Here is a 23316-nt window from a genome sequence, read left to right on the forward strand (position 1 = left end):
CTTCATTTGCTGGAAATTTCCTGGGCATCAGGATCAAGACTCTGCAACCTGGATCAAGACCTCCAACCTGATAGCCAACAATTCTGATCAGAACACACCATAGTTCAAGGAGAAAAGATTGGTCTTGGTGATTAGCTCTTGCTTCTTCCACAAACTAACCAACTTTCTATCAGAAAGATTCTTGAAAGGAATCGCCACTGGCACCAGGAAGGCTGAATTTCTGATCAACAATATTAATACTGCATATGTGCCTAGCAAATATACCCAGATTTCTTTACAATGCTTGAGGAAACTATTGACAAGATCACGGCCTCAGAAAGAACAGGGTATATAAATTATATTTTAAGAGTCCAGCATATCAGGTTCCAGAAAAGTTTTGTTGGGGTTTATTTTTAACTATTATATGAACCATGTTATTTTTCACATCAAATCAGTTTCTCATGCAGAGAATTCCTGACCTCTGTCTCCAGGTCACTCCAATGCATCTACAGTGTCTACCAGATAGCACTGTAACGTAGCAATCATACTTCTTACAAAGCTCCCTGGATGTCCTTGTAAGAAAGAGGAATTTCTTCTGAAACTTGAAGAACTGATTCTCGTGTGCTCTTTGGGAATTTTATAGTTGGCTTCCTGAACTAGATGCATAAAACCTTTAGGCACGGCCTCCATGAAGAAGTCTAAATACTGCAATGTATCTGACAACAGAAAAATATGGGTATTTAACTCTCTAGTTGCTAGCTCACAGAAAAAAAAAGTACTGAAGTGTGCTATAGATGCTAGCTTAGAAACTTCTGGTAAAGTTCCTCAAAAGCACACAAATCATTTAGGAGATTAAGTCTCATTTGCATTTTCAAAAGTGAACAATGGACTTCAAACCCCATGTCTCGTTGAAAGGAGATGGATCCCAAAGGCTTGAGTCACTTTTGAAAACAGAATGCTAGTTCCTGTTAGTCACTTCTGTGCTTTTGAGAATGCTTAGTCCTTTAAGCGAAACAATGTTTAGCTACATTGAGAAACTCATATTCTGGTTTTCAATGCAGAAGTCCATATACATGCTCTCTAAAACACACGGCCAAGACTTATCCAAGAATGCCTACTGTTTCTATAAGGAGGCACCGCTACTACATCATGAAGCTCCACCTCTGTAAGTAGCTAACTGAGGCAGTGAAAGAGAACAGTGTATTATCTACACGAGGGGCAATCCTGATTAAAGCCCCAAGAGAAGGAGCAGCTCAATTCAGACAGGAAGGGGAAAGGAAGGCAACAGTTCTTGCGGGGAGGGACAAACCTGCAAATATTAAAACATTTGTCATAATTGAAAATGTGAATATTTTTATGAATACTGTGCATAAATTAGTTTCCTGCTTATTGTACTGCTACCTGCCTAGATGCAAAGAGGCTGCTTCTATACCAGGCAGAAAAGGTTAACCAAACCAGCAACATAAGGTGTATCCCTGCTCCAATCCTGGCAGCCTAGCTGTTCTTCTGAGGCTGAGAAATGATGGGTCGACAAGACAATGATCTGTTTCAGAGTCTAAATCACATAAAGAGTTTGTGAGCCAAAACAGACTGTCCAGGGCACATCTATGGGAAGAAGGTGGCAAGCTGGGTAGATTCAGATAGACAGAGGAAGTAGGTTACAAACAAAGGTGGTGTCTACAACTCAGCAAAAGGAAATGAATCGAATCCCCGGTACGGAGAAGCTGAGGTTTGGTAAGAGCACACATATCATACCTTCACCTGTGCGCTTTGACCTTTGGGTGAAAAACAATTATAACCACATTGTGTCTTGAAGTTATTTTTAGTCACTTAAATCAGCTGCTGTCACAGGCTCCCAAAGGGTCCTAGATGAATCTACTGACATAGGTCCAACTGGTGCACAGAGCTGTAACCCAGGTGCTAGTCTGGGTAGGTGAATTGAAGGACTCTTCCCAGAAAAAGAATTGCCTGAGGCTCCAATACCTTTGGAATCTCAGGAAACATCTCCCATGAGAAACAGCTCGGCAACTAGTCAGCAAGTATGACGTCCTTCCTTCCCCCTCAAAAATATTTTGGGCATACATAGGAGTCAGATTTCAGGAAATTATTTCCACCGTTTTTCAAAAAGTTTACAAAGTAGTTACAAAGGAGATAATAGGGATGTAGTAAAAGCATCACATTTTATATATATATATAATTAAGGTTAGAATACTGTGGTTAACAATGTTTTTGTTCCAGGATATGAAACCTTGCCAAAAAGCCCTTTTTACTTGTAAACCTGTAAAACAGATCCTAAGCCTCTAGAGTTATGCCCACCTATTTTCTGAATGACCAGCTGGTTCGCTCTGAATTTAAAGTCATGGCCTCCTCTCCCATTTTTCCTCCACATTGGAGAAGTCTTTTCTCTCTTGTACTTGCCCATTTATCCGGGACATGGTCCTACTTTCTCACTTGAAATGTTACTTTAGCTTTTACCCCTAGCCATACACAGCCTATTTTGTAACACGGTACAAAGGATTCTTTCTAAATCAGAACTCACTGCATTTTACTGTAGACTCTAAAAGCTACTTCCTACTTCAAATGTACATCCTGTCTCTCATTCTACATATTGTTAATTGAACTTAAAACTATTTGCACGCGACTCTACCTACTTGTCATACAGTTTAAGGCCAGTTAGGGACCATTTCATTATCTAGAGGAGTGGTCTCCAACCTTTTTAAGTAGCAGATCACCTTTGGCATTTAAAAAAGTCGCCCAAGATCTACCGTGCATTGCCACCCCGCACCCCCATCCCCAGCTGGTAAGTGTGGGGGGGAGGGGAAAGCAGATTGAGGCAAAGGAAGAAAAAAATATTTGGGGGAGCACCTCCCCAGAAAGTAAGTCCCACCCAGCCAGGGCCCCACTTTACCTATCCCTGCTCCTGCCTCTGCGGCACTTCCTCTCACTACGGGGGCCTTGATCTAGCCCCCGCCCCTTCCCTCCCTCACAGACTGACCTGCTGAGCTGGGGCACAAGCGTGCATGCACACGTGCACTTAGCCCCTCCCCCCCCCACTCCAGCCTCCCCCCCACTCCAGCCTCAGATAGACTCCAAGATCTACCGGTGGAGTGAGAGCCACTGGCTGGTGACCACTGATCTAGAGATGAACGCTATGAACGTTTCATCCAACGAGTTGTGTTGACCCCAATAACTTGTTTGGCTGAAGAGTACTTTCTAGAAACTCATCCAGTCTTACACCAAAAGACATCAAAATCTACCATTTAATTGGTCATTTGTTCCAACAGTTAATCATTGTCATTAGTGGCATTTTGAGCCTATTGTTAACTGGAATATGTCTGGGTTCAGTTTCCAGCCAATCATTCTTCTTATCCCTTTCTTCACTTGATTACAAAGCTCTCCAGTATCCAGTATTCCCTGCTGTGAACAAGCTCAAATGCTTCAATCAAGTCACCTCTCAAATCTTCTTTCTGGTAAGCTAAAACACACTGAGCTCTTACAAACCCTCACTGTACAGCACTGTCTCCAGTCCTCAAACCATTCTTGTTCAACCTCTCCAAACAGGTCTAGGATCCAAACTTTTACAAGTATTCCAGCGACATAAAAATCACTTCCCTACTCCTTTTCACTTTGTTTCCAAGAATCATAGTAGCCCTTTTTGCCACACGGATATACCGGGTCCTATGTTCAGTTGTGTGTTCACTACGATTTCTTAAATCCTTTTCACAGTCAGTGATTTCCAGGATACACCTCCTCATTCTGTAGGTATACATCTAGGAACACACAATGCAGGGCATAAATGTACATTTGCTTTATTAACGTATTTAAGTCTTCTCAGTTTACTAAACACTCTAGATAATTCTGCATGACTGCTATCATTTACTATTTCACCAACATTTATGTCACCTTCAACTTAAACATAAAATTCCTGGAGATGCAACTTGCATTGAAAATGTCCAAACTAGTACTAAACAATGCAGAACCCTCCCATTTGATGACACTTCCAATAAATGGCTACTTTTAGAAATCAGTTAATCAGTTCTTAACCTACTTAATACATGCTCTATTCATACAGAATGGTGCTTTTTAAAATTCATACTGTATGGTTCCAATTTTTTAAATGAGACTATTCTATAGTATTAAAGTCAAACAGCTTAGAAAAAAAATCTAATTGTAATATATTTATACTTTTTTTTGCCCATCAAACATGCTCATAATTGCAACGAACAAAGTCAAAGATGTTTGACAAAGCGTAACGAGATCCATCTTCCACACATTTAAAAAAACGCAAGCAAGTGAAATCTTCAAGTCTTACTCTGTGCATAATGACTGGAGCTCAAGGTAGGAGGCATAGGAATAACAGCAGCCCAAATAAGCCACCGTCCAACAATTCTAAAAGGCAAAACAGAAGCTAAAAAGCATTTAGAAAATTCATTTTTAAAATAAACGTGCAAGTATTTAACTTGCCCATGAATAAGTAATCACTGCAGTTTCCCTTTAAGCTGTAAGAACATGAGCTAAAAAACTCTCTAACAGAAAAGAGTTACAGCTACTATTTTGTTGGATAATTTTTTCCCCAAATATATAGTTGTATAATAACTGCAGTCTGTAATCTGTCCTTTTTGTGCTAAATCTCCATTATAAAGTATTACACGGTGTTAATGGAAGCAGTTGTGGCACCAAATGAAAACAGATTCAAGTAATAGATGTGCTGCTAAGGATTTGGCTTTTGTTTAAACGATGAAAATATCTGGATCACCTGTAAATTTAATTTTTAAAAGGAGACAAGATAATGCACTTACTCTAGCGGCACTATCAATAAAGGCCATGCCACAGCTGCCTCTGACTTTTCCGATTCTTGTAACGGTGAATTTTAAAACCTGTATTAAAATTTTAGCAGCATGCAAAAGGTGGTGTTGTATCAGTTTGAAATTAAACCAGTATTCATATTAATATTTGAATGAGTACAGTATCAGTCATCCAAAGATATCCAGGCTCTTAGGAAATGGTAACTGTTTTTACTATGGCCCTCTTTCATTATTAAGGAGGAATTGGACCTGCTCACTGCAGGAAGAGCCATAACTACGAAGTTTGGAGCTCACGGGGGTGGCAGCACATGGGGCAGCAGCTGTGGCCAGACCGGCAGGGAGGTAGCTGCTATTTTTGCCATCTCCCCCGGCATCCGCCCCCACCACAATTCAATCCCCATGGCTGGTGCCCTGATCATACCCTGCACTCCCTTAGCCATGTTACTGACGCCAGGGCTTCAATTAGTACTTGATAGCAATTCTGTTTTAGAGAAATGACACAGTAACATTGTTATTAAGGTTCTAGTTCTACTTGAAGCTCAGGCTCATACCCTAAAGTTTCATAGTTAGTATTTTCAAAATTGGCTGAAACTTCACTTGTGAGCAAGCTTAGTTGGGGTTGCCTTTTTGAGTGCTTGAGAGACACGGGAGGTAAGGATGCTTCTTAGGGAAATTTCAGAACGGTGTGAAAAAGCCAGCATAACTGCATATATTAAACAAGGGCAATACCACCGTGTACTTTTATAATGTTTTTTATCAGCAGAAGTACAAAACGTTTGACAAAGCACTTCCATTATAATTACTGTATAGGGGGGGAAATTGAGGCACACAAAGGGAAAGTAATTTGCCCAACACCACCCCATAGGCCACAGGCAAAGCAAGGAGGAGACCCCAGGTGTCCAAGTCTGGGTCCAGTTCTCAATCCACCAGTCCATGGGTGATAAACCCAGGGCCTGTGGGCCATTCCTGGCCTCTGAAAGTGTGGCATGAAGTCCACAGGGCTCCACACGGCTCTGTACATTTGGCAGGAGGGGAGCACTGATCCCAGCACATGGGAAGCAGCTGAGGCCATGCAGAACCAAGTACAGGCACCCCAGGGCCCAATCCTGGTGCACGGTGCAATCCAGCCCATGGACCACCCCCACGCCATTCATTTCACCAGTGGAGCCAAATGCTTCAGCACCACTGCACTAAGCCATTCTCTTTCCCATAAAACAAAGGGGAATCTGTTAAACTACTAGCTCGTAAAAGCTACATGTGTTCTGGTAGGAGGATTCCATACTGCTTAAAATGCAGGACTAGCTGGATGCGAGATTAAAATTGATAATCTTTGCTGGCATTTTGGACCAAACCACAGACCAGTGGGGGCCAACTGGTTTTGGCAGATGTGCCACAAATTAGTTCTGCACTCTCCTTCAGTGCCCTCCAATCCCTGTCCCCTGCCTGATTCACTGCTCTACTCTTTGCTCCCAGCTTGATCTGATGCTCCCTGCCTGAACTGCCACTGTGTTGCCTGCCCCCCCTTCCGGATCTACCATGTGCTACACACAAAGGCTGCCCATGCCACTTTTGTCCACCCCTGCCACAGAAGATCCTCATGTGTGCCCTCCCTATACATTAGACTGTAGCATGAGAAATGCTATACCAATAAGTATGTGCAACTTACTGTGATACACCTCTATGTTCTGGATTTTGCTTCCTATTTTCCTCTTCTGGGCCACACTCAAAGCTTCACCCAGAACTGCGTGATCACCATGCGCGTGTATTTTGACATAACACTCCAGTACCGAGCAAGGTAATTTGTTGGGGGATGTGTGTAGGAAGAGGAGATTCAGGGGTCACACACAGCTAGGATGAAAGTTAATTTGGAATAATGGATGAGGTGGCATGGAGTGATGCCATCTGGTCTTAGGTGCTTGACTGTTACCTCTTCCAAGTGCCAAATCTGTCAACTCCCCCCACCCTACCATCCCCAATCTGGGACTGCCAAGGTGTAAAACTGCCATGCTTTGTTACATTTACTGAAGATTTTATATGATTTGGTGTATTTCCAAGTTCCTACAGAAATCAAGGCTAGTGGTATTTTAAAGCCACATGTCAGGATGCTAAACACAGTATCAAAGTTTGGGAGGCCCTAGTTGCATGGGTTTTTGGGTTGGGTTTTTTTAACATTTGAAATTGGCCTAATATTTCTTTTCTTTCCCTCCCTCCTTGTTATTTTCCAAGAATTTTCTCTCACAAGTCTCAGACCAGTACTAATCATGAATTAGTAATCAGAGCTTTTCAGCTAACATTTATTTTAACAAAACTTTAATTATTGTTATTGTACTGAGTGATAAAAGAAGCATTTTGATCATATAAATGGTAATATAAAAGATATGTACTTACCACTAGGGCAGTTTAATAAGAAATCATTAAGCCTTTATCAATTATTAACATCAATTCTGCCTAAATGAATTCACAAGTCAAATCCAGAACTCAGTCTCTCTCACTTAAAATAAATTATGTACAAAATATAATTCTGTTGGTCATTCTCATTTCTGAAAACATTCCCATTTTAAATAGTTCTTGCACATATAATGCATAATGGCAATTACATCAGGAAATAAAACTCAAGTAATTATTTATGTGCCTTATCTTCACTCATTAAGGTATAGGAACATCCTGTTTAGGATGATTCAACATTGGAAGCATATATACAGGCATATTAATGCACGTTAAAGTGCATGAATGAACTCCCAGGTGCCGGGTCTTCACATGTGCCTGGGATCGCAGAACATGGAGCAGGGTCAGAGCCACCCTAGATGGCAGGGGACCCAGGGGTCAGCCTGCCACCCCAGTGCGGCTTCTCCAGGTCAACATGCCATGGGGCTGGCTACAGCACAAGTGCTTGAACATGGGGGTTAGCCAGCAGGCAGCCCCCGCAACGAAGCACCCTCATGCCCCAGCCAGCTGGGGCAGCTTCTATACAAACAACCCTGCAGCCTTTACAAGTACTTTCCTACTGCAGAGTTTTTACAAGAATTTTATAAGTACTATCTTGCTGCAGAGTACATCATTTAGTTTAGAAGGTTTGCATGTGTAGACGTGTGACATTTATTGTACAACTAATGAATCTACTTCACAGTAAACATCTCATGCAGATGCACCCATTTCCTGTTTCTTCCTAAGACCCTTTATAAATTACTTTAACACAATAAACCAGGCAGTTGAAATATCACCATCTAAAAATATATTTAATATTTGAACAATTTCTCTATTTTGTGATGTGTGTTCTAATAACTGAATACTTGGCACTAGCATCTATAAAGCAGTTCTAAAAATTCAGGCATAAAGCTGCATTCTTGTTTATTTGATTTGATGCCACACAGATTCTTAATTACTACCAAAAAAACCCTCCATGTAAATACTGTATCTTATCACTCCGTAGTCATTCACTGGAATTCTGCAGGATGCAAATTCCACAATATCGGTGTGACCAACTCATCTGGATGAATAAGTCCATATGTTCCAAATAAACAAGACCACAAAAGCACTGCATAACTAGAGACAGGAGACAGCCAACTACATTTAAGTCATCACTGTGTGCATCTCCTTTTAAAGCCCTCTGGTGCTTAGAAACTTGGCATCAAGAGGAATTAATAAAGAAAAATAAAATATTGCAAAAATCATCAGAAGCACACACTCTGAAAGAACTCCCCATTGTGAGAAGTTAAATAATGTAACTTAAGTCCTCAGTAGGGTGAGAAGTTTTGGCCATGACAAGCTGACTTGTGTCATCAGCAAGCAATCACGAAGATTCAGTCCTAAATCCCTACCCATGTCCCATAGGGTTGCACGATACAAGTGCAGAAATAGAAGGCACTTGGCTTCATTCCCTAATTTTGAACCAATATGACAAGAGTTCCAAGTCCTTGCCAAAATAAAATCCCATACGCCAAACAAAAAATAAGTTCATAACTCACCGTCAAGGTCTTGCAGAAGATTTTCCTGACAGGAGAAGTCCAGCTTCACTTTAATGTTTACAATAAACGTTGCAATATTCCCTGGTTTTAGAGGGAACTGGGCAAGGGTGTCTTCTAGCTTCCAACTGAGGAAATCACCATATAGCTTTTCTATATTAAAAAGAATATAATTTATATTAGCACATTCACAAGAACAAAGCACCAACTTCCAAGTTTATAACAAACAGATACCATAATGTGTATACAAGTGATATACATACACACTGTATAATTTTGTAGTACTTTTTTTCATTTGATTTTTCACTTTCTGTTTTAGCCAACTTGTTTTACAGAAATAAAAAATTAAACAGTGTCTAAATGGAGCAGGTTGGTATACACCGGCTGAAAGAACAACTTGTTTCTTCAAATGCCCCAAATAAAAATTATTAAACAGCAGGAAAAAAACAGCTGGATGACTGCTATTGGATCAGAAGGGTGCTGCACTTTTTGCACTTCAGAATGCAACCTAAATGAGCTAAACTAAGTAGCATTTAATCACATAATCCTTCCAACCAGGACACAGGACATGCACAGGTAAGCATACAGATTATCACACGCTTTCAATCACCAAAAAACTAAATAAATTCAATACCAAAAGGAAAAAAAATTAATGAGCTGTAATTTTAAAGCATCTTCAGTTTATTTTGGAGGCTGGGGGTTATTTAAGTTGAAGATACTACCTCTTAACGAACAAACTCAAAGTAAAAGATGCCTGTGTCACCTGTTACAGCTGATACAGTTAGGAATATTAGGGATGCTATAGATCATTCTTACCCTACACTGGAAGGTATTTGAGGGGGAGCTCACACACCAATGACCCACCACCAGGAATAACTCTAGTCACTTGTGTCCTCTCCCCATAAACGTTAAAATGACTCAAAATGTCAAGTTATAAGAAAAATGGTATGATACATTTCATTACTATTCACTGGAAATATATCATTGAGATAATTTACTAAGTGAAATTACCCAGTGGACTCGCTGAGCACTGAAATAATACAAAGAAAACTGGTTGCTCAAATAAACGCAGGCAATAAATTGTACAACAATGTGGTTTGGCAAACAACAAAACAAAGGAACTAAATATAACGTGTTGTCAATTATGTGCTATGTCAAGTAAGATCTGAACTGCACCCAAATACCAGCAATAGGCACTCTAAAGTAATTGTAACAAAAGCAATTAGTAAAATTATGCAACCAGTATAAAGAGTAAACAGATATGAGACATTCAAAGTTATGGGGAAAAAATGGTAAGTATTAAAAGTGACACATTGTTGCCAACAGTGACATCTAGTGATTAACTACTTTTTCTGACATAATATTCAGATTATAAAAACACACACAGAAGATCTCAGCTAAAATCCTGTTTTGGCAAGCCCTGTACGACCTTGAGCAAAATCATTCAGCTTCTCATTGTTTCAGTTCTCATCCACGAATTCATTAATATTATTAGGTGTTTACATACTATAGTGATAACCATCATTGGCCAGGCTACGAATACGTAAGACAAATGTGACAGTTTGACTGGAAAGAAGGTATTTATTCATAATGACAGACTGTACTGTTTGTACATTAAAGGATTCTTCAAAAGGGTTCCAAGTCATCAGAATTTAAACAGTGCTTTATAGGAACCACAGAAAAAATATGGATCTCATTTCTTTAGCACACCAATCTATTGGCTTTAAAGCACTAGATAAGGCCCAACATGCTTCTCAAGATTGTGTGTGAAGATATGACGGTGGGATATTAGCATGAGAGCAAAATTCTAGAATTAAAGACCTATTTCCATATGCATTTTTTGAGAATGAGGCAGAGAAAGAGATTTCCACATTCATCTAGAAACTAGAATTTAGAAACTGAAAAATAAACAAAGGGTGGTTACAAAGAGGATGGAGTTAAATTGTTCTCAGTGGTGGCAGATGACAGAACAAGGAGCAAGGGTCTCAAGGTACAACAAGGGTAGCTCAGGTCGGATATTAGGGAGAAAAAACCTCTCACTAGGAAGATGGTGAAGCACTGGAACTGGTTACCCAGAGGGGTGGCAGAATCTCCATGCTTGGAGGTTTTTAAGGCCCAGCTCAATGAAGCCCTGGCTGGAATGATCTAGTTGAGGATGGTCCTGCTTTGAGCAGGGGGGTTGGGACTAGACGACCTCCTGACCCCCTTCCAACTCTACTTTCCTATAATTCTATTAAATTCTCCATTTCATTTCTGCTTAACCATACGATCATAGGAAAAGGGACCCCACAAGGTCCAGCCCCTGCTCAGACTAGGGGTGCCTATCTCACCCCCCATTAAACCATCCTAGCCAAGGGTCTGTCCAACCTGCTCTTGAAGATTTCCAGGGATGGAAATTCCACAACTTCTCCAGGGTGCATATTCCAATGACAGACCACCCTGATAGTCTGGAAGTTCCTCCTAATCTCCAACCTCAATTTCCTCTGTTGCAGCTTGAGGCCATTGCTTCTAATCCTGTCCTCTGTGGCCAGAAAAAAGCCAATCTCTATTCTCCCTGTAATTGCCCTTCAGGTATTTCAGGACTTATCAAATCCCCCCTCCATCTTCTCTTCTCCAGACTAAATAATCCTAGTTCTTTCGGCCTGTCCTCATAAATTATGCTCCCAAGGCCTCTAATCATATAAAGATATTAAATAATACCAGACCTAGGACAGACCCCCTGAACAATCCCACTTGATACCTCCTACCAACTACACACTGAGCCACTGATGACTGCTCATTGAACACAATGATCCAACTAGTTATGTATTAACCTTACAGTACTCTCAGCTAGCCTGTAGCTTGTTAATGAAAACATCGTGAGAGATGACATCAAAAGCCTAGCAAAAGTCAAGGTATCTCACACCCACTGTTCTCTTCCCTTCCAGAGGTGGATATCTTATCAAAGAAGGAAATCAGGTTGGTCAGGCATGACTTGCTCTTAGTAAACATATGCTGATTGTTCCTGATCACCTTGTTCTCTTCTAGGTCTTCACAATAGATCGCTTGAGCACTTGCTCCATGATCTTTCCAGGGACCAAATTCAGGCTGACTGATTTGTAATCCCCTAGATCCTCCTCCTCCTTTTTCTTACTGATGGGCATAATATTTGCCCTTTTCCTGTCACCCTGAACTTCACCCAACATCTACTAGTTCTCAACGAGGATAGCCAATGGCTTCAAAATTACCTCAGCCAATTCCACTCATACTCTAGGGCACATCCCATTGGCTATGCCCACTGAAAAGCACCTAGTTTCTCCCAGTAATCCCTAATCTATTCTGCCGCTACTCTAGGTTGTTTGTCTCCTTCCGCATCTCTGCTGCCCCTAGTTGTGAAGACTAAATTAAAAAAGGCATTAAATACTCCAGCATTCTCTGGATCTGTAAGCTATAACTCCCTTGCCTCTCTCATGTTCTCAGGTGCTGTACACGGATATAAGCTAAAACATCTTTTCCCTTGTCTAACCACTTCTCATGTCAGCTTAGTACCACAGGAATGGGTGAGGAGGAGGAGGACGAAGGAAGGAGAGGAGAAGACAGAAAGAGGTACTACAAAACCACACAACAAAACAGGCTATTAGAAGTACTGTTTGGCCACAGTGGCCTCTTCCTCCCTTTACAAATTAAACTGTGGCCAGGTGATCATTTTAATTTTCTACAACTCGTCAGGGACAGAAGTGCAACATTCCAGACTGATGAGAAGGGGGGAAAAAACAGATAATCACTTTCTGCCTCCTCTTCCTGGTAAGCGGAAACATAACAGTAAGGTAAAGATTTTTTTCCTGTAAAAATGCATGAACAAGGATGATGCATGACAAATGCGAGTATCTGAACACTGAGCAGCTTTAACAAGAAATTGATTCCAGGAGAGTTTCTCATCAAGATGCAGAGTATTAGGAGTGAATGGACAGTTCGCTGAAGGTATTAAGAATGTCTAACACGGTAAAAAGCAAATAGATCAATGAGAAAAGCCCAATTTAAGTGGAGCAATCCAAGTCATATAGTCCCGAACTTAACAACTGTAATTACAGGATAAGATCTGAATATTTCATCTAAAAGGGAAATTATAGTAAAAGGAGGAAGTTAATCTGCATGATTACCTACTGTCAGTCTATAATTTGCTATAACTCTTCTTCATATTGTTTGGTAAAATCCTTATTAAATTTGCTATATAAGGGGTGGGCAGGGGCAGTGCTGAAAGGGGTGGCTACAGGGTGGATTAGCTACCCCAAAATCTCCCACTTCTTGATTTGTTTCAGTATTGGTGTTAAGTCTCATGTCTGGCACAGGATTTTAGCAGGGTGCAGTACTCCTTTAATGGGGAAGGAGAGCCCTAGCAGAACCAGAAGCCGGCAGGATGTCCAACTGTTTGTGGGATTTTACTGAAATGACTGGAGTGTCAACTGCCATTTGGTAAATCAAGGCAAGAACCTCCTGGAATGGTTTAGTGTCATCCAGTGCCTGTGTACCATTTATCCCAGCAAGAGGAATAGGTCAGTAAGGTTGCTCTGTCCCTAGACCCAGCTTCCCTTAAATTCCAAAGAAAACAGAAGACCAGAGCAATCTTTATTAATCTCACTTTGGTTTATGACACAGTATGGATAAGGGGCCTAACAGTTATATTGATAAAGACCATCTGGTGCAAAAAGATTACTGCAATACTGTTCAATATCTTATCAAACCACAAGCTCAGAGTTTGCCTTGATGGTAAAATAAGCAGACCGATTCATCAACAACAGTTTATCACAGGGCTCTGTTCTGCAACCCATCATCTTCAACTGGTACACACACGCTATTCCTCATACAAAAATCTAGGAGATTTATTTATGCTGACAATATTGCCATCCTAGCACAGGACTCTGATTCTAGCATTATTGAAACCATACTCAGTAATGATTTGGCAAAATTAGACGGCTATTTTAATGAATGGTATTTGAAGCCCAACCCTGACAAAAGCTTATTCCTTTTTTCATCTCACTAACTGTCAGGTGAACGCCCAACTAAGAATCAGCTGTTGTGGAAAACTAGTCACCTATGACTAACCTCAAATATTTAGGAGTCCACCTTGACCACAGTCTTGTCTATAGGCATCATCCATAAACGACTAACAACAAACCTACCACATGTAATACCATCTCACAACTGGCTGGTACAAGTTGGGGAAGTGATGCTGAAGCTTGGCTGAAGCCCTCATTTATTCAGCGGCTAAGTATTGTGCCCCAGTTTGGGACAGGAGTGCTCATATGAGCCTGACTCGACTGAATGAAGCAATGCCATTCAGAACCGGTACTTGCAGATCCACTCCTGTTCCCTGGCTGTCTACTCTATCCCTCCTCCTAATCTTTGACAGCAACAGGCTACTTTAAGAGTCAAGAAAAAAAATGCTTATATTCATTACTGATTTTTGAGGAATTTAATTACCCCTCTGGGCCCAAGCTCGAGGCCATTTTGGAGTATGGCAAAAACGCTGAATGACGAAAACTTTGACATCAAAGAAAAAAATGGAACACAACTGACATCATTAACAAATTTCTTGTCACGGACCCCACATCTAAACCCTCTGACTTCTTTTTATCAAGGTGGAGCTGGACAATGTTGAGCAGGATTTGTACTAAATAAGGTAGATGTAACTACCTACTACATGCATGGAATTTTATTAAATACCCCAAGACCGAGTGCGGTGAAATGCAAATTACAGCACATACCACAGAAGAATGCCCTATTTATCATTTCAATGGTTGCATTGAAGACTTGCACCAGGCTACCGATGTTGCTTCCCAACGGATATCAAATCTAAAAAACAGTCACTCTAGTCTTATCCCCCAGTGCAGTTATTTATAGGTTGTTCTGTCACTGTATTCCACATGAATATATAACTAACTAATATGCAACACTATGCATACTGGGGCTGGGGGGCTGGTGCTCATAAGATTTTGCAGTCTCTTAACAGCACCACAGAGCACTGTAGAGAAGAAAGTAAATGATGGAAAACATATATCCTAGAGATGGGCAAGAGAAGCAGACCTTTTCTACTCCTCAAGAGATAGTATCACAGCACAAATAATGGCCCTGGTTTAGTCAAAGCATTATCACAAGCTAGGATCAACGCCAAATGGTGAAGTTGTCAATACTGGGGACTGTGATAGCACAGTCTGCTCTTTTTCTTCACTTCCTGATGCCCTGGTAGGCCTTGGAGGACCTCAATCTAGAAACCTGCATTAGGAGGACACAAACAGTTCCTCCTTTCACTTCAGGCTCAATGCTAGAAGCAACCCCTTTCAGTGCTCAACTTCAGTATCTGAGATTCTGGTATCAGCGTCAGCATAAGAAGTTGGTTAAATTACAGAACACTAATTCAATACCATTTCACAGTTTTCTTTGGTACTGTCTTCATGGTAATCATAGAATTTGCCTATGTGCTCAGTGATTTGGGAGCTCACTTCCTCTACATCTGATGAGATTTTCATGGTTTCTTCCAAAAGTTACCTTGTATCTGGTGACTTGAGAGTCCTCACAAAAAAAATAAGCTAAGACATACTGAGGTGTTCAGAATGTAAGATTCTCCCAGAAAGATGTGAGCTTTACTATGTCCTTTCTTAAAAGGCCAGCACATTAGGCCTGTGCAAAGCAGCTATTATTTGCTTTGGGTTCGGATTCGGCCAATTCAGGGGACAGTGATTCGACTCGGTGATTTGAATCACTGCTCTGAATCAATTCAGCCAAATCCGATTCCAAGATTTGGCCACTGCCAAATGACTGAATCTCCAAATCAAACTGTCCCCATCCCTCAACCACTCTCCCAAACCCATCAATACCTGCCCTGTCTGGCCCCAGCCCCCCCCAGCTCTTTAAAAAAACCCCGCACTCACCAGCCCCTGCCAGGCAGGGGGGGCAATCCCTGCTGCCCCATGCTGAATTGGGGAGGGGGGAAGAGGGGGGAAAGGGGTGTCTGCCACGAGCCTCCTGATGCCCTAACAGCCACTACAGCAACCAGTGAGTGCGGGGGGGGCTTTCGGCAGGGGAAGTGGGGGGTCGTATTAAGAGCTGGGATGCTGCGGCTGGGTGGGGCAGCCATTGACAGGGCTAGGAGACCAGGCAAAGCCTCCCACGCAGCATGGAGCAGTAGGAATCCCCTCCCCCCACCCCCACATGGCAGGAGCTGATGAGTGTAGAGCTTTACTTTTTTATTATTATTATTTATTTATTTATTTATTTATTTTAAAGAGCCAGGAAACTGGGGCCAGGCAGGACAGCCATTCATAGTGCTCGGAGAACAGACGGGGGTTGGGGGGCTTTCAGGAGGGCTGGGGGAGCAGGCAGGGTATGGGGCCTGGTGGGGACTCCCCCATGGTCCCCATCGCCATTCTCCAGCCTGCCCCCCCTACCCCTCCCTTACCAGCACAGAGTCCGGGTCCAGCTCCCTTTGGCAGCAAGCAGGGGCTGCCCATATCTCTGAATCTCTCCAAATCAATTTAGAGAGCTTTGAATCAATTCAGACCTTTTTATTAGTCTCCCAGTTCAATCTGGATGCGGAGATTCGGCCATGGAATCAGGCTGAATCTCCTCTGAACGAAATCAGAGCCCGAAGCTTCACAGAGCCCTACAGCACGTGATGCACACGATTCCAAGCTCTGTGTACATGAGCACCTGTACCAGAGAGGGTTTCTGAAGAGGGGTCTGAGCCAAAGCGCTGCCACAAGCAGCTCGTCACAGGAGATCGGAATTGGTTCTGAAGATTCTCAGGAAGTTTGAAGGAGCTTAGCCTGAACTGGAACACTGGTCACCCAGTCCATGTGCATCTCAGCAGCAGCAGCAATAAAAGGCAGCTTGAGGGACTGTTGCAAGTGCCCCACCTTTTATGACTCTGTATAGAAGCACATGCCTAGGTAATCTTGACAGATGCTAACAGCCAAAAGCTTTGGTCTCATGCTCAGAACACAGTGCATCTAAACTGGGGATTTCACATGGAGAAGTTAAATGAAACCTAAGTAGAAGCATGTTAGGGGAACATATGGTGTTTGCTGGATAGCAGAAAGATTGTGAAGCATATTTTTTCATATAATTTGAATTTAACAAACAAACCTCATTAAGCTTATATTAAAAAGTGATCAAAACAAGCTTTAGGACTAAAATGAGACATTCTCCAATAACTTAAAGTAGCACCTTTCCCTCTTTTCATTTTCTCAGAGTTAAAAAATGTGCTTGTTCAATGTAACATCAGAATACGGACTCGCAGTACACCAACAGGTACATTACAGCCTGAAGTCCCCCCTAGAATATGAAGTGATCCCAAAGGAAGGTTAAGTAAACTTTTCAATGGTAGATAAATATATAAACAGCCATGAGTTTTAGAATCCATGAAAATTAAAGAAGTTTACAAGTACCACAACCCAACTGCCAAATTTCTCTAAACGTAAGCCTAACTAACTCCAGTTGTTCCTGAGCAACAAAACGTGGCTTTCACAAACATAACATCTTAATCCAAACCACTTTAACCCCACTCCTTAGGCACCCACAACACAGAATTCAGCCACGTCGGCAACACAACTGCAAACTTATAAAGCATTGCTAATCCCAGGTGACAATGAAGTATACTAACCAGATGAGGTTCTTTGGGTAAATGTGATATCCTTTATTAGACCTACTCAAATAGTTGGAAAAGTTCCCCTTAGCAAGTTTTTGGGTTTAAATACCCTTTGTCAGGCTGAGGAAGCGGCTACAGTTGGTGTGTGCTCTTCCTGGATGGAAAGAATAGTAATGAGGCCAGAGGCTGGTGTGCATGGAAGACAGAGGCAGTGAAGATATAATGGAGGAGTCAGGGGGTGAAAGTGCGGCTGGTGCGGGGCAGGAGAACGAAGCAGAATAAATGCAGCTGGTAAATATCGGAGAGGTACCTGGGAGTCAGATGTCAGGCAGGTTATAATGCATCATAAATCCAATGTCTATTTTAGTCCATCATTTTTTGTATCCAGGAGGTTGATGAAGTAAAAGTTCATAGGCTCATCTGCCTACGTCCTTAGACCAGAGGTGGGCAAAATGCAGCCTGCCAGGCCATTCTATCCAACCAATGGGGCCTCTAAAAAAATTTAGAAAATAAATATTTATCTGCCCCTGGCTGCCTGTCATGAGGCCTTGGATGGCTTGCCAAAATTCAGTTAGCGGCCCTCCGCCCAAAATAATTGCCCACCCCTGCCTAAACCAACACTGCTACAGCCTACACCCCATATACTAACCATTAATTTCCAGTAGCATAACTAGGGCAGGGTGAGAGGCAACTAGCCCCAGCACCAGTAGGTGTAGCTGGTGAGAACCACAAAACCAAACCAAAAAAGCAAAAACAGTGTTTGCCACAGTCCCGCAATGGCAGAAACAATCGATAGTTGCCGCTGCCCTCATGCGCGGCAGCCTCCCCAGACACTTGGAAACATTCCTACGCCGGTGGTAAGTCCAAATGACAAATACTGGATAAGGGTGGCATAACCAACGATATTCAATTCTGAAGTCATTGTGTAATTATTGTATGCCCCTAGTTCTGTTAGTTAACAAGTCCTACTGCATTCTGCCTCTGATTTTTGTCAGGAGAGATTAGATGGGGATGTCTTCCATTTCAGTTGGAAAGAAAATTGTGGGTTAAAATTTTAAGAATTGCTCTAATGGAAAGAGATTCTTAATAAATAAGTAAGTAAATAAATGTAAATCAACAAAGCTCTTTCCTGTTAGTTTTGATGGCTTGTGTTATAAAAAAAGAACTACAAACCGTTCCTCAAAACCCATTCAAATTGTTAGATGTACACAAGGATTAGCTAGTGAATGCTATACCTGCCAAATGCCAGGGGCTGAATAAAATAGGAACAAATCAATTCAGGCAGTTATTTTTAATAAGGAACTGAAGTGAAAAATAGTATATTATTTAGATTGGATAATTAAATGTTCCCTTAAGTACATTCAGATTTATAGAAAAAATTAGTAGCTTTACAAAAATGGATTAAAATAAATAAGTTTAGCTACATTTACATTTTTATTACCAGGGCTTAATCCAAAGTGGCTATTTCAGCATGACCACACTTGAGGTTAGTGTCTGTGATAAAAGGGCTGACCAGCTACAGGAATCACTGCTGTAGTACAGCATGGATGTAGCAGGTGATGGTATGTCTGAGTGCAGAGATGGTGGTGTTCATTCCAAGCATCTAATAAAACAGGTTGTTGCCTATGAAAGCTCATGGTGCCATCCTGCCTTACCTTCTTAAATAGAATTGATCAAACTTCCAGGAATACATGGGAGATGGAGAAGGGGAAGAGATTTTCAAAATGATGTTCTCAGGGTGAAAAGTGCTAAGCACAGACAAAGTAAATGAGATACAATACACATATTAGGAAGAATGGTGGTAAACCCACCAAAAATAGACAAAGGATAAACAAGAAAACTGGGGAAATAATTAAATTGGTAATTAATTATAGAAGTGTCAGGCTAGATTTGATAAGCAGATAGAACAACTGTAGGGGGAAGGGATAAACACCAGCAAAGGACCCATCTCTGATGCTCTATCAGATGAAGCCAACTAGCATGCGATAGCTAAAATCTACTCTGCTAGCCCAGATGCAATATTCCCATCAAACACTTATAATTAACTACTGTGGCTGTGTGGTCATTTCTAAAAACTTTAACACTGCCATTGAACCCAAGTTGGTATTTGTTGCATTATTTGAGAACATACACTTAAAGTAACTGGATAATTGCTGTTGGCCCTTGGCTTTACTAAAGGAATTATACCTGAATTAATGACATAACATGGTTAATCAAATTTCAACATCAGGAAAAAAGCAATGTGGGGGAAAAAAACCTACCTTAGACACTTTCTCATTACATATTATGAAGAAAATTAGTTTGAAAGGTATTTAAAAATGTATGAGATTTTTTTTTTTTTTTTAAATGAACAAAAGATTAATGACTTGGGTTGTCCATCCCAATTCCTGTACACTTGGGGTTTGTCTAGCCCTGGAGTTATTCAAGAATAGTTATCCCTGAATAACTCCATGCATGGACAGACTTTTTCCTGATTGAGTGTCCACATACTGAGCTGTTCTGGAAGAACTACTGTGTTTTAAATTCACGTATTTTCTTAATCTGAAGCAATTCTCAACCTCTAGGCAAGCCCTGAAAGATCAACTTTCCCATTAATGTACAGAGAAACATTCCCTTCCAGTTGCATTCAGTTCTCTCCCTAGCATTAACCCTTGACATCTTAATGGAGGAGCAGACTTTTATTGGATTCACTACTAAATAGTATATTAAGACTATGTAAAAAAAAAAATTGCAAAACCAAACCAAGTAATTATTTCTACATCATTGTGACTGAGATAGGACAATAAAGAAGCTTTGAGAATAGCAAGTGAGCAGTCTTAGGCACAAAATGAGTGAAAGAAAGGAGCCCGTCTGCTGCTATCCAAGATCTTAAAAGGTTTTACTCATACCTCTAGTCATAACTTTAATGCAGAAAACCATTCCCACTTCAAGGAGTGAAGCCAAAAAATAACATGCATGCAAAATTCTGAACTAAGTAGTATGTAGTAAGCCTCAAATATATACAAACCTAGTAATTCTAAATTTATTTCTACAATCCTTGTACTGCAACCTAAGAACACGGTCAAACATCTTTTCCAACTACTTTAATGGAGCGGCAGCTTCCCCCCCTTTCTGCCCCCCAACAACACTCATCAGCCATTATAACGCAAATCTAATACTTGCATGCTCCTGTAAGTAATACAAATTTGTTAAACTGTTACAACTTTAACCCTGAATGAAGCAGGTTGAAACAGTGCAATCACTGATTGCTTGCAGATCTTAAAAAAAAAAAAATGCCACTTTACTTTAAACTCGGTGTACTCCCACACTAAGCCTAGAGCATGCCCAGGAGAGGCAGTGCATTAGTTGGACCCAGCTTGCCTGAAGCCTGTACAGACTGGATGTTTTAGTGTAGCTTTTGGCACTTATCTAACAGCTGATTGGCCAAGCTTTAGATAAAAGCGTCCACAAGCCCTGTGGATGTGCCTTTAACATCACTCCTCAAGAAGTTCCAAACATTGTAAATGTTTTGACTCAAGACTTGTGAAACATGGCCATGCTGTCAACAAAGGAAAGACAGATTTGTGAAGCGTTTGTGTCCACGATGCAGTTTTCTCTGGCTCATGAAAGCTTGTCTAAATCTATCCCAACCACGCAGTTGGTCCAATAAAAAGTACCGCCTATAAAAATCCTTGCCTCTAACAACATTCTGACCGGGGCAGGGGGTCAGACCTGATGATCTGTGTAGGTCCCTTCCGACCGTAACCACTATGAAACATGTAAATATATCGTCTTATATAATTTATACATCCCTTAGTCTGGAATGAGGAGAAAACAAACATGACAGATGTTACAAAGCTGCTGCTGCTTCTTTCATATGGCATCAGATATCAACTCCCAAATCTATGAGCCACTGTCTGGGGTTGTCACTCAGTGTACAGATTCAATCTACCCCACCTGGGCATTTGTAGACATTGCAGCTTTAGATTAAACGCTGTGCTGTTTGTCAGATTCCACATTCACATGAGGAGCTGTCCAAGATGTTCATCGTGTGAAGCGTTACTATGATCTCAGTCTATTCAGCTTGACCCATGCTTCTCTGTCAAGGTTGCGCCCAATGGAGGACTTGTTTGATGTTGGTATAAAACACTATAGGATTAGGTCTAACCTTTGCCAACCGATGGTCCATGCCATTGATGCCCATAGGTTTGGTTCAGCATCCCCAATCTCTTCCAGGAGCTTGTGGGCTTCATATATACAGGTTTTACAACTGTTAAGCCTCTTAAACCTCCATCTGTTTGGGTCTTCAGTTAGAAGTTGATGGAGCAGGAAATTTTTGTCATCTCTTGCATCTATTAGCAGTAATGTTGCTTAGGGTCTGTCTTCTTACGTCACTTGGTCTAATCATAGAAAATGAGGGTTGGAAAGGACCTCAGGAGGTCACATCTAGTCCAAACCCTGCTCAAAGCAAGATCAGTCCCAACTACATCATCCCAGCCAAGGCTTTGTCTACCCAGGTCTTAAAAATCTCCAAGGATGGAGACTCCACCACCTCTCTGGGTGACCTGTTCCACTGCTTTACCACCCTCCTAGTGAGGAAATTCTTCCTAATATCCAACCTAAATTGCCCTTGCTGCTCCTTGTTCTGTCATCTGCCACCACTGATAACAATCTAGTTCCATCCTCTTTCAAACCCCACTTCAAGTAGTTGAAGGCTACTATTAAAACCCCTCTGTCTTTGCTTCTCTACACTAAATCAGCCTAGTTCCCTCAGTCTTTCCTCATAAGTCATGTCCCCCAGTGCCTTAACCATTCTTGCTGCCCTCCACTGGACTCTCTCCCATTTGTCCACATCTTTTCTGTACTGGGGGGCCCAAAACTGGACACAGTACTTCAGATGTGGCCTCCCCAGTGCTGAATAGAAAGCAATAATCACTTCCTTGGATCTGCTGGCAACACTACTACTAGTGCAGCCCAGTATGCTGTTAGCCTTCTTCACAACAAAGGTACGCTCTCGGCTCCTATTCAGCATATCATTCACTGTAACCTCCAGATCCCTTTCTGGAGAGCTGCTGCTTAGCCAGTCAGTCCCAAGCCTGGACTAGTGCAATGCCTTAGAGTACCAGGAAGCATATCTATGTGTATATGAGCTATGCAGCCAGTTATAAGTCTCTGCACACAGTTAAGTAGTGTCAAGCTTTTTAGTGTGGCAACTTCTGGACCATACAGGAGCACAATATTCTTTTGGGGCATATACCATTGCAAGTGCCGTGGTTCTGAGCACTCTGAAGTTAGCACCTCATGTTGTGCTGGCTCAACATCGTAAGGCAGTTACCCATGCATAGACTTTACTGTTGGCCCTTTGAATACGGTGTTTATAGGCGAGGGAATGGTCTAATGCGACTCCCGGGTAGGCTGGGATACGCTCAGGGGGAAGGATGCCATTGCCTCCTCTGATATTCAGCATGCTCTTGGCTTCACAATTGTCCAGGTGGAAAAAAAGTGACAAAACTGATTTATTGATGCTCAATTTTAGGCACCACTTGTGGAGACAGTCAGCAATGAATTCCATGTGACAACTCACATTCCTTGGGCTATGATGGTGACATCATCAGCATACATGTATTGCTTAGATGCTGTACGCAGGAAGTTTGAGATCTATACATGGAAAAGTACTGCTGCTAGCACCAATCCCTGGGGGACTCAGTTTTTCAGAGTTCATACTCTGTTTTTTTTCCCCTTGGCCAGTAGTGAGTTTGAATGATCTGCTGGAAATCAGGTTCATGATGAAAGTGCATAGCTTGCCATCAGGTATGTGTGAGCACTTGTACATGTGATAGGGATTTAATCCCCAAGGTTGTATTCCATGCCCCTACATTGAAATGGTGGGTTTTTAATTGAAACCCACCATTTCAATTTTTGTCACAGTACACAGCAGCAGAACTACCACCCCCACACCCAGGCCACC

General features: G+C 41.6%; 1 protein-coding gene across 2 annotated transcripts in view; it reads right to left on the minus strand.

The window, feature by feature from the left end:
• Nucleotides 1-23316, minus strand: part of TRAPPC9 (trafficking protein particle complex 9) — an 800742-nt gene that overhangs the window by 615844 nt on the left and 161582 nt on the right. For both annotated transcript variants that reach the window (XM_019553127.1, XM_019553118.1), the window contains one exon: nt 8750-8899. In XM_019553127.1, coding sequence (XP_019408672.1) covers nt 8750-8899 — 150 coding nt within the window. The remainder of the gene's footprint in view (nt 1-8749; nt 8900-23316) is intronic.

Source organism: Crocodylus porosus, unplaced genomic scaffold, assembly GCF_001723895.1.
Source record: "Crocodylus porosus isolate Cpor-Errol unplaced genomic scaffold, CroPor_comp1, whole genome shotgun sequence".
Taxonomy (NCBI): Eukaryota; Metazoa; Chordata; order Crocodylia; family Crocodylidae; genus Crocodylus; species Crocodylus porosus.